Source organism: Molothrus aeneus, chromosome 10 (genome assembly GCF_037042795.1).
Source record: "Molothrus aeneus isolate 106 chromosome 10, BPBGC_Maene_1.0, whole genome shotgun sequence".
Lineage (NCBI taxonomy): Eukaryota > Metazoa > Chordata > Aves > Passeriformes > Icteridae > Molothrus > Molothrus aeneus.
Window position 1 is genome coordinate 25,207,301 of NC_089655.1, and position 12,759 is coordinate 25,220,059.

At 51.6% G+C, this 12,759-nt stretch overlaps 1 protein-coding gene across 4 annotated transcripts in view; it reads right to left on the bottom strand.

Annotated features, from left to right (window-relative positions):
- MBNL1 (muscleblind like splicing regulator 1) overlaps positions 1-12,759 on the bottom strand; it is a 59,714-nt gene that overhangs the window by 33,325 nt on the left and 13,630 nt on the right. For all 4 annotated transcript variants that reach the window (XM_066557101.1, XM_066557102.1, XM_066557104.1 and 1 more), the window contains exon 2: positions 11,044-11,950. In XM_066557101.1, coding sequence (XP_066413198.1) covers positions 11,044-11,217 — 174 coding nt within the window. In that variant the 5' untranslated portion in view covers positions 11,218-11,950. The remainder of the gene's footprint in view (positions 1-11,043; positions 11,951-12,759) is intronic.

Below are 12,759 nucleotides of genomic sequence, written 5' to 3' on the forward strand. Positions count from 1 at the left end.
GAGTAGTATTGTTTTACAGATGCAGACTTTCTGTAGGAAGCAGCATTCTCAGGAAGAATTTCTTTACAGAAAGGGTGGTCAGGCCTTGGCAGGGGCTGCCAGGGAGGAGATGGAGCCCCCAGCCCTGGAGGTGTCCAAGCAATGACTGCATGTGGCACTCAGTGCTCTGGGCTGGGTGACAAGGTGGGGATCGGGCACAGCTTGGACTCAATGATCTTGGAGGTGGTTTCCCCCTAAATGATTCTGTGGTTTCTGCTCCTGGCAGAGTGATGCTGTTGTAGGACATTTCAGCAGTGTCACTACCTTGGTGCACACGCTGAGCTGCAGGAAATGCCACCTCTGCAGATACTGTGAGTGTGTGTGACCTGAAGACTCAAACACTCTCACTTCAAGTGTTCAGCCACATAGCTGGTGGGAAATGAAAAACTTTCCATGTGTGGGAGCCAACTGAGCTGATGAAACAAACAGGAACATTCAGAGGGAGGACTGGCGTATCATGATCTCATTGCAGAAGCACTTTTTCCCCAAGTTCAGCATGTGTGAGGCAGAATCAAAGCTCCAGAGATGAGAGCATCAGCCTCGGGGCTGGGTTGCAGGGCTGCCTTACAGGTGCTTGCTCTTCAAAAACCTAAATTCTCTTTTAATATATTTCACTTAGATCTATGAGAGGAAACAACTTGTTTGTGAGTATTAAAAGGAAATAAAACATATATTGATTTCCTCTCTTTTCCATGACTTCTTTTTATTCTGAGACCTGACTCACTCTAAAAGTAGTAAAACAGCAAAGTAGTGAAATAGAAAATGAGAACTTTCTACCCCACAACCTCCCTACAAAGACACAAGCTGACGGTGACAGCTTTGCTCACCATTGTGCCCAAGAGCTCAGAGCCCAGCGCTCCAGGGAGCTGGAGATGTGCTGCTCCCAACAGCTGATCCTGCTCTTCCCTGGCACCACTGCCTCTGGGAATCCCTGCCTCTGCAGCACCCCCAGCACCACTGGGAATCCCTGCCTCTGCAGCACCCCCAGCACCACTGGGAATCCCTGCCTCTGCAGCTGCCAGGGCTCAGACAGCTTCTACACAACATTAAGGAGCAGAAGCTGAACCAAGGAATTCGTCAGGTGATCAAAACAGAACTTGAGCAGTCACTCAGAAACACTTAATTATTTGTCATTTAAACAGAACAGAGAAGAAAGAATGGAACAACTACAGATGGTGCTGGACAACTGACCCATGGCTGTACTCCAGACAACGATAAAATCCAGCAATGCTTTCCAAATTTTAAATATTAAATACGAGTGTATTTTTAGCAACTACGATTTTAAGCTTTTTTAAGCATAAAATAGCTTCTTAATTCACAAAAGGTCTTTGCCGTTTCTGAATGCTCCTTTTTGCGTAAAGTCAACACACAAAACACACAGCCTGAAAAAACCTGGAGGAGTCATATACACACAGACATAGCTTATATATAACATACAATGAGCTCACACACATACACAAACAGTCTACAGTGTGTGTGTGTAGCCCAAAGCAGAACAGCTGACAAGTATAACAAATAACTTCAACCTTCCGTTGTTGCTACTATGTCAATGTCTAACTCCTTAGGTATCTAAAATTACCGGAAACATCTAAACCATAAATATGAGACAAATGCTGTGTAGAAATATTTTACATTGTTACAAACATTAGCAGTGTCTTCAGCCAATGGACTAAACATGGACAGGAGATCTCACTTCCCTTCTGATTTTCAGTGCTGGACTTAATGAAGCCCAATGCTAAAGGATTCCAACAAGGCAAAACAGAGGTGTGCTTTCCTCCACAGTTAAAAATAAAATCCATCGGCAAGTGTTGTTTTTCTCTTCAAATATATTTAATCACACCAGTAACCACATTTGGAACGAGGTGCAAAAGACCTGTTGCAAAAAGCTGGCAGAACCTGGGAACAAACACATTTTGTCAAGGAATCTTGGAGCCTGCCTGCACACTACATCCTCCGATATCTCCTGATCTCCCTGGCCTGCGCTTTGCTCTTGCCTCCCCATCCCCTCCCATCTGCTCACTCAGCTCAAACAGAGCTCTCTCTCCTGTGTTATCTGCCAGGTGCTATAACAGCATCTGACCTCTTCAGCCTTTTGTCTCTCTTCTGTCCCTCCCTTTAATTTCTTTCTCTCTTCTGCCTTGTCTTCTCTTCTACTTAGAGACTTAATCACCTTTACCACTGTCATAAAAAAATCCCATTTCCTCCTGTTCAGTGCAGCCACGGAGAAAAACCCAAGCCCTGTCCTGACTGCAGTGAGCTCACTCTGTGCTGCATGCCTGTTTTGCCAGCTGCAGCTGCACACACCATCACTTCTGCAGCAAATGCCAGCCTAGGGAGGTGCTCCCTGGACTCACCCACCCCACCACACCCCTCCAGTATCACCTGGAAATTTAAATCAGAAATGATTTTTTTTTTACTATGAAACAATTCCTTGTGTTCCACTGTCAACAAGAGCTTTGCATTTTAAAGTACTTTACTTGGAATTAAAGCTGCCATATCCGTCCGTCCGTCCATCCCTTGCATGCCTAGCCCAAGGGAAGGACCTCACTCTGCTCCACAGACAGGAGGTGCAGCCAGCAATCAGCCAACAACGGGAGTAAATAACAACCAGCAGATACAAAGTACTAACTCCTCTGTTTCCTCTAAGGAGGGCTTAGTGAGTGGGAACTCTTTAACCCTTCAGTTTGCCCAGGCAGGGGCTCTCCCAGCTCACCTGCATTTTTATTTAGTTACAGCCACTGCAGACATCCAGGCTGTCTCCTGACTCAGCTCGCTGCAGGGAAAATTTTACCAGGGCACCAGACAAGCAACGGTATGTCAATGCAGATGATTTTCTGAAAAAATCATCCACCCTACAGCCAGAAAGCAACCAGGGTTGCAGGCACAATTTCCCATCTAGAGCAGGCTGTACACACTGACTGCACTGCACGAAAGGGGCAGGGACAGCAGCCCCAGCAGCCCGTGCAGCTGCACCCAGCCTGTCTCTGATGTGCTCCGAGCTGCTGCCTGCTGGATTCTGCACAAACACACTGCCAAGTGCACTCTTCCTTTCCACTCAGTATTTGCTCGGCCAATGTCAGTTTACAGCGAGCCCCAAAGACCCAGAAAACATTTCATTCTGCCTATTCTTTTCAAAAGACTTCTGTTAAATGTGCACTCTTGTTCCTGTATAACAGACCCAAGTAAGAAAAACTGTGCTGTTCCTGGCATTCCTGTGGTGGCTACTGCACACCTAAAAACCTGCCAGGCTCCTGGGGGGAGTGAGAACCTCTCCCTGAGACAGACAAAGCTGGAAAGATGCTCTCAAATTAACAAAACACAACCTCCTCCTCACCCAGTATCAAATACCAGCAATGAACCTGTACAGGATTTTAGACTGAATCCCAGTCTAAAGAGAAAGATAAAGAGCAAGCAGAAAACAATGAGTTTTACTCCTGCAAAGTGGTAGTTAGCTACTACACCTGCAGCTACCCTGGCTTTGCTGCCTGCTCCCAGACTGCAGGGCTTTCCAGCATGTCCACACACAAATGACCCTGTCCCAGGGACACCACAGACCCCTCAGGCCTGAGCCAACTCCTGCCCATGACCTGCCCCAACCAAAAACTGACCTGTTCCATCCCAGATTCAATGGAATGTTTGTTCCTCCTGCTCCCACAGGTATGTGCCCTCAACAGAGGCGGCCTCGCAGCCACCCACCCTCCACATCCTCACAGCTCCCTGTCTATGTCAGCTGTCTCCTGGTCCAGTAGGCACACGTGGGACAATTTCCATACTTTGCAATTCCTCTCTTTCAAATTTAAATCTCAATCTCACAACCATTTATGTCTCTATGTAAGCCTGGACTTAACCCATGCAAATTCAGTGAAATGGCACCAACATAAAGTAAGCAGCTTTTCTCCCTCCCAGAACTGCTCCTCTTTTCAAACAGCACTCTCTCTTTTTGCTAACTCTCTGTACTATTTTGCCAAGTCAGGAATGGTCCAGAGAAATCTGGAGCTGAAGAGAGTCTTTCCAGGAACTTGACGGGACTTGAAGTGCTCTGAGATGAAGCTGGATCCAGACCTGCTCCCCCAGCCGGCCCCTTCCCCCTCCCGCTGCTGTCAGCAAACTTGGGAGGCATCATCAGCATTCTCCCATCAGAGCCCACCATCCCCTTCTGAAAACACACAGACCTTCTTGGGATCTCCAGGGCTGAGAGCTGAGAAGTCTATCCAGTGAGTGGAGCATAACGAAAAGGCAATCTGAGGAAGCAGCTTGCTAGTGCCAGGGAGAAGCCCTCCAGAAGCACTACAGTGGATTTCTTCTTCTTCTTTAAAAATCCACTTCATCAGATCTATTTTCCTTTATTTGATCAAATATTGCAGTTGCTTTCAACTACAAAAATCCACTTCATCAGATCTATTTTCCTTTATTTGATCAAATATTGCAGTTGCTTTCAACTACCTCAATGTGTGTTCTGCATCAGTTAAATCCTGAGATGTTTCCTAATGAAGAGGATAAGTCATAAGTATTTCAATAAATTCACCCATGAACCCGAAGGTTTTCTTACTAGCATAATCCTGTGTTTCAGGACTTGACAATTCAGTGTTGACTTAAATCTTATTTCAACAGCAGTAATCCTCCTAGTGGCCCTGTGAAACGGGGGACAAGACAGCCCTCTGGATGAGGATAAAAGCAGCTCTTGTGATTTCCTGGGGGCTGTCAGGAGTGCTGCTGAGCAGCCCTGGTGCAGGAGCAGCTGAGCGCAGCCGCCCAGCACAGAGCACCGGGACAGCCCCATTCCGGCCAAGCCCAAACCCCAAACCCTGCTGCTCCCTCTGTGGCATGTCTGGAGGCAGGGCTGCGGCCTCGCCCTGCCTGTGGCTGCTCACCTGCAGAAGAGGCTCCTTCCCAGGCACGGACACACGGACACGGGAGCAGCTCCTGGCAGGAAGCGCAGACTCCTAAGCAGCACCCGGGGCAGTAGTTCCTAAATAACATCCAGCTGGGCTAACAAGGCTCTGCAGTCCCAACAAAGAAACACCAGCATTTCTCCAAAGTCAAAAAACAGATGTGATCATTCAGTATTGAATGTAATTTGTTGCTTCCAACAAATTTCAGTGAGCCTTGGCAACAAGGCATCTGTATTTGGAAAAACAGACACTTGGGGTCATCCTGGGAAGGAGACAGGCCTCACAGGCTGCTCCTGATCGCTCAGTTAAGTCTTGGGACAAATGTCTGAATGGTCGTGACATGAGGTTTTCTTATTTTTTGCCTCTTTACATCTTCCCTGCAAACCAGTTCAGAATTTTACTGATTTTGACTATGCCCAGCACAGTTCCTGACTGTAACAGGAGCCCACGCTGGTTTCTATTATGCACAGCCTTTAAGAAATGACAGTGCAAATGCTGCAGTGCAATGTTTTAATTTCTACTTAATTTCTTTCTGCCGAGGCAGAGCTGAAACTGTAAAATGAGCTGCGAAGGCTGTAGTTAGTTGCAACTCCTCTGTCCAAAGGCCTGATAAGATTTCAAAACACCATCTATCTTCCCACAGAGGAACACACGTGCTTTCAATTGTTTGGTTTGCTAATGGACTATTTGCCACTCCACCTAACAATTGCCCCATTTTCTCCATGTGTTTGCCACTTTTCCCTTTGCTTCCTCTTCTGGAGCTCAGCCTGCTGGCAGACGCACAGGCTGGAGAGGAGAAAAATGGCAAATCAGACCTTAGGAATTTGAACATTGTTTATGTTTTCATTTTTTGCCAAGGGTTACTGCTTTACGAGCTTCCTTGAAATCAGCCATGAGTCCATCTGCCTCCCAGACCTGAGCCTCACCTCCTCCCTGCACCCCAGGTCCTGCCACCGCCCGTGCCCCAGGGATGCCAGACACCACACAGGTAAAACTACCCGAGAATCACCTGCTCAAGTGCTCTGGGTTTCTTCTTTTGCCTTCATCGAAGAAGAATCAGACCCATGATCTGCCATTCTCAACATGATTAGTGCAATAGGCTTATGGGATTTTCTTCTCTTTGTATTAAATGAAATAGAGTTCTTACTGTACACCCTTAGGTAAGTGACACAAGGGAGAACAACAAGTCAAAAAAATCAGTATTTTTAAGCACTGACAAAGTAGAAAGACTTTAGTAGAGAGACTTGAACAACTAACAATTACATCTCTGAGGTAGAAGAAATAAGATGCTTGTGATTTTCAGCAATAATAATAATAATAATAATAATAATAATAATGATAATGCTACATTTATGTGTTTTTAAGCCTTCTTGGAAAAAGTGGCAGCCACTTTTACAGAATTCAGGTGTTCTATTTAAAAAAAATAAACACTTCTACATCAGAAGATAAAATACTATCATAGCAAGTGCTGGTGGGTCTCAGACACAAGGCACCAGAACTTCAACCTCAGACATTGTCACTAAGTGACTTACACTTCTGGTTTCCAGCTTTTTCTTAGAATTAAAAAAAAAAACAAAACCAAAAAAAACAGAGAAATCTGGAAGTTTAAGACTTTCCAGCTGTTGAAGAAAGAGTAGAAAAAGCTTTTACACTTCATTGGGACACCCAGCTTGAACATGAAGGAGCCGCCTTAGCGGGAGCATAGCTTAGGAGACCAAAAGCCAACTTGGAAGCACAGCACCAGTGGTGCACGTTATCTTCAAAGCCATGGGCTGGGACCTGTGCTCACCACAGCCCCCGAAGCCACGTGAGGTTCAGATCACTCTGAAGCAGCAGGTTTGGGAACACAGCAGCCCCCACCCCGCAGAGACCTGGTATGGGGCTGAGCCAAGCTCAGCGGGGCAGTGCCAGAGGCAGCACCGGGAGCAGCTCTGGGACACCACTGGGATAGCACCAGGTCAGCACTGGGGACAGCACTGGGACAGCACGAGGACATTGCTGGGATAGCACGGGGGCAGCACCAGGATAGGACTGGGATAGGACTGGGATAGCACGGGGACAGCACCACAGGTAGCACTGGGGACAGCACTGGGGACAGCACTGGGGACAGCACCAGAGGCAGCACGGGGACACCCGAGCCCCCTGCCCCTCCTGCTGTCTGACACTTTCCCCAGCACAGGGCTGGCAGTGGCCACGTGGTGGCCTGGCCACAGTGACGGTGGCCTCGGCGCATCTGCAGCTCCCACAGAATTTGCATTTGACATCCATCCCCCCATTGTTCAGACATCTTTATCTCAGCTTTCAGGAAACGCGGATGACTCATCTATCGGAACATCTGACGAAGCTAACGTAATTTCAAAAACGAGTTCTACTTCGGTTTATTTTTCCAAGAAAAAGAAAGAAGAAAAGATGTTTCAAAATTATGGTAAAAATCAAATTTCTGTTGCAAACCAGTTTCCTGATTTAGGAACTCGAGCTTATTTTTGCTGTAGACAGTCTAACAGGCTTTTAGGCATCCAAATTTAGGAAAAAAATCCTACGGCATTTAAACAAGGCAGAGCCAGAGCTGGAGCTGACTCAGCCGCTCCAGCGCATAATTTGAATACACTACATAATCATTCTTGGTTTAAAATTATCCTCCTAATATCTGAGAGCCAGATTATCCCACACACGTTCATCTTGATTCACGCGCTCCCCTAGGCCAGCCCCGCAGGTTCCATTAGCGCTAATTAGGCAGCAGGATGATAACATCTCGCCGGGGCTGTCCCAGCCCTGACCTCCTGCAGCACCTCAGAGGTCACAGCCACGGGCCTGGCTGCCTTTTGCTCCCCGCTCCCAATCGCCACGGGCCAGCGGCTGCTGGTTCTGCTCAGGTAAGGAGGAGCTGCCAGGTGCACCCACGGGACGTGTTTGCAACCAGAGACGGTGCCCAGAGCCCAGTGCCACTGCTCCCACACAGCACAGCAGGGCACCTCGCGAGGCTACACCGCTCTCCTTGCGCTAGCCCTGCACAGAGTTTGTGCCTTCATTTCACAGGAGGGGGAAATAGTAATTTGAAAAAAAAGCGCTTTACCCAAGCTGCAAGTTTCACTTCTGGCATCTATTTTTGCCTCCTCCCGGCAGGGCAGGGCCACGGAGCCTGGCTGCGGCGGCTGCGCTGTCCCTGCGCCCACAGAGGACACCTGGGCCAGGGCCAGAGCCGAAGGGCACTGCACTGCACAGGGTCCCTCCGAGGATCTGCTCCGCCTGCTTCTGTTCCAGGAATAGCCCAGCACACAGGCCAGCTCCAGCTCGGAGCAGTCCTGCCCAGGGCTGCAGCTCTGCAGCACTCACACCTGCCTGACGTCAGCTCACACAGCAGTCACTCCTAAGGCACACCAAGCCTCGGAGCGACACAGCACAGCCTCGCACAGCGGGCTGGGCTGGCAGGGACCTCAAAGGTCACCTCACTTCAACTCTGCCAACATGCAGGAGTTTGTAGAGAAAAATTCACTGACTAAGTATCTGTCTTATGTTCAAGAGATAATGCAAGAATAGCTGTATAATTAATACTAATACTATATACATTAATAAGAAATCAAATATTTTAACATTAAGGTCAATTTTTCAGCGTGCTGCTATTTTAGTAAAGAACAAGGACATTACATCCATATTGAATTACTGAAAAATTAAAAATTACTTCTGAATGTCCTAACCAAAAATCTTTTTTAATCTGCACTAAAGTATTGACTGACCTTATAAGGTCCAGACAGAGCTGGTGCAGCATCTCCCTAAATTGCTTCTGCAGAACATCTAAAGTTTGGGATATTGCAGACAAGGTAACTCAATGACTAGAGCTGGTTGAGATTGGCGCACACCAAAACTGACACAGAGCTGAAACAAAACCAAAACTGAGCAATGGCTTCAGCAATGGGGATTGGACTGGGAATTCCCCAAAGGAGGATATTCCATTTGCAGTTTCCCCAAGGTATTCCCGTGCATGGTACAGCTGCTTAACCCACCACCCTGCCCAGGGCTGGGAGCCGCTGGCAGCCGCAGGCGCCGGGCCCACGCCGGGCCACCGCGGGATCCTGCCCTGCATCCCCGGGAGCCTCTCCAGCACACAGCAGCTCAGCCACTGGCAAACCTTTCAGCATGAGCACAAGTAAACAGCTCTGGTCAGCAGTGTATTTTTAAACAGCAGATTCTTTCCCAGCTCCCGGCTCGGCCCCTGCGCTGACTCCACAGGGCAGCAGCACACTCCTTTCCGAGGAGCCGCAGCAACGCTGTAACGTTACCCACGGTTATCACCCACGGACCTTGCAGTGCTTGGCAAAGGTCAGCCTCAGCTCCTGCATTAAAAAGGGAAGCGAAGAGCCCTGCTGACGGCAGCAGAAGGGCCAGCCATGCTGCCGGGGCTGGGGAAAGCAGGCCAGGCCAGGCTCCATCCCCTTACACAGACACCAGCTCACGCTGCTGCCTGGCTCCAGCACCAGCAGCACCCCCGTCCAGCGCTGAGATTTTAAGGCACTTCCAGCGACCGCTGACATCATGTCCGGGTCACTCTAGTGGCTGCTTTCCAGCCTTTTGGCAGATCCTCGCCATGAGCAGCAAGGCCAGCGGGGTCAGGCTGCGGTGGCCAGACACACGTTGCTGGGAAACCAAGCCGGGGACACTGCGGGTGCTGCTGCACCAGCAAACCCACGGTGGCAGTCACAGCCCCTCGCTCAGGAACGGCTGAGAGGCTCCGGGGCCAGGCCTGTGCTCCGGCAGCACCGCCATGCCCACGGTGACACCACGCAGCCACTGACGGCCGCGCCGACACGCGCTGGCACCGCGGGGCTGGGACTCCCCACTGGCAGCCCTGGCTCTGCTCCTACCTCCAGCACGTGCTTAATGCATAAAAACATCTTATTTCCACATTTTAAAATTAATACCCTGCACTCATTGTAATTGCTGTATTTAAAAATAAATTGAACAACAGAGGAACAAACCCTTTCAGTATCTGCAAGTTAAGCCATGGCTGGTGGTGATGGAGCATTTATTTCAGGCCGGAGAGCACTGTAGAGCTCTACCCTGTCCCCTGAGCAGAGACAAGACACACGGGGAAGCTCGGGACGCTGAGGATCTACAGAGACCTGCTGCAAGCCACTTCCTGCCCCGCTCGCTGCGCCGGGCCTGGCTGAGCCACGAGCTGCTCGAGCTGCCCAGCCCAGCTCCCTCCCAGCACAGCCCTGCCAGCAGCCAGCCCCTCCTGGGGTCGGGCCCAGGGAGAGAAAATCACACCGGAGAAAAAACTGACAGACAAATTTCTGCTTCCCGAGTTTTGATTCTTTCATGACTCCGCTGGATTAATTCTGTACTGTTTGTGGTATTTTATATGTTAGGTTACTCAAATCATGAAAAACCAAGGGAAGGAGCTGGGACCTGCACATTTAACACCTATCACTGACACAGCAGCTACAGTGAAACAACAGCCCTGTATTTACAGCACCTAGATGGGATGTGCCTCCTGGAAACCCTCTCTGCTCCTGCCATGCTTACACGTCTAGAGGCACCTTGCCTTATGCTAAGTGCTGTCCTTCCCTTAAGCAAGTGCACTCGGGAAAAAGATGGGATAACCACACCAGTGCCAACCACAGAAAGGCAAGCAGGGTGCTCACAGACACCCAAATAACCCAGGGAGGAAAACACTCTTCTAAGGTTCACCATCAGCTGTCCAGGGACACCAACAACCCGCTGGTAGTTACGAGATGGAAACAAATCCTCATATTGCTTACGTGGTTTGTGCTATTAAAAACAAAGAATCCTCACAGTGACTTTGCTGTTTCTACGTGAAGTGCCCTTTATTCCAGCTACAGGCAGGGAATAATTTGGAGGCGAAGAATGAGCCCCTGTAGCCATACTGAGGATTTGAGCCCGCCAGATGTATTTTCCCTTCGTTCCCTATATCCTTCCCCTTCCCCTGAGAAAATCAGCAACACAAATCGACAAGCATCAATAAAATAAAAGCAGCAAAACACCCCACTGCTGGCAGCCAGCACTTGCTCCTGTTCGGCTGCAGGATTTCTCTGGCTACAACTGCTTCTTTCATTAACCATTTATCCTTGAAAATAATATAATATTTACTCACTTTCAATGAGTCAAAGCAGGCGATTACGCGTCCGTTTTCAACTTGGCAGCTTTTCGATGGGTGTGCAAATTTACATTCCGTGTCTGGTCGCGAGCAAGTCCCCCTTTGGAACTCCCTACACACTTCCAGCGTTAGCCATTTTGTGTCCCGGATCGGTGTGACGCTAACAGCCATCTTTAGATTTTACAGGTAGTTAAAATTTCCAATAAAAATGGGCACAGGGGTAGCTGAACTGATAAACTGGAAATTACGAAAGTGCCACCTCCAGAGCACTTTTTTCCCCCGCTCCCTATTTTAAAACAAGTGCGTGTAAAACCGGGTGGCTGCAATCCCGAGGAAGAGCTGTGTCACCAGAGTTGGGAGCGTGGCACCGTTAGCGGGGCTGGGGAGGCCGGGCCGGCAGCGGGAGCGGCTGCGGGAGGGAGCGTGGCCGGGACTAGCCCCGCGCAGCGCTCAGCATCCCGTCCTGAGTGCGGCCGCCGCAAGCATGGGCACGTGGCGGGCTCTGGCAGCGGCTCCCGAGCTGCTCCCGGGGACGGCGGCGGGCAGGTGCCTCCAGGCAGCGGGCTCGCAGCGGGCTCTGCGGTGCAATCGGGATCGATTAGTTTGGCATAGACAGATGCAGCAGTTTAGAGCAACGACCGACACCGGGTTTAGGCTGGGCTTTTTCTCCTCCTCTCCTTGGCTTTCGGGCAGCAGAGATCTGACCTTCGCGGCACACTTTAGTGCACAGTGCAGCGGCGGCGGGGGAGCGGCGCCGGACCCTCCTCCCGGCGGGCGCGGGGCTGGCAGCGGCGGAGCGCTGTCGTCGCAGTCTAGCTGGCAGCAAGCAAGGCAAAAGCAGCGGCTGCTCTAGAAGCGGTCCCAAGCAGCAGCGACGTCAGGAAAGGCACTTCTTAGTACCAACCTGTGGAGAGAAGAGACACGTTACGAGCGGGCGGCGCGGGCGCCCCGCGAGCCGCCGCCCCGCGCAGGGCACTCACGGCTGCGGGCGGCGGGGCCGCGTCCCCGCGCGGGGCCGGGCGGCAGCACCGCCGCGGGCCAATCGCGGCGAGCGTTGCAGCGACACTCCGGGCAGGGAGCCAATGGCGGGGGCCGTCTTATGAAAGGTCGCGCCTGTCAGACGCCGGCCGCGCCGCGCTGCCCCGAGCGCGCCCGCCGGGGGCCGCGCGTGCGGCCCGGCGGTACCGGCGAGCGGAGCCGGCCGGGAACGGCACCGGGAACGGCACCGGCAGCGCCCGCCGGCCCTCCGAGCGCCTCGGGCCCGGCGCCGCCTGACCGCCCGCCGCGGCTCCCCGGAGCGCGGAACGCTGCGGCCGAACGGGACCGGCACCGCCCCGTCGGCCCGCCCGGCGTGAGCACGGACCGAGACACGCTGACCCCGGAGCGGCTCGGCCCCGGCGGCGCCCGCCCGCCCGCTCGGACACGGCCCGCGGCCCCGGGGGACAGCGGCCCTGGCCGCCGGGAGCAGCGCTGTGGCCGCACCGCGCCGCGGGAGCGCCTCCGGCCGCCGCCGCAAAGCCGCCCGGTAGCAGGGCAAACATCACCGGGATGCCCCGCGGGCTGCAAGGCTTTCCCTGCACGCCGCCGCTCACATGCCCAGCTCTGCCACAGAAGCCTGGTGCCACCTGCAAATGCCAATCCACTGTAATGAACTACAGCTCCTGTCCCACCTGAGGATCGCAGTGCCCAGAGGACGGAGCAGAGCGGGGACCC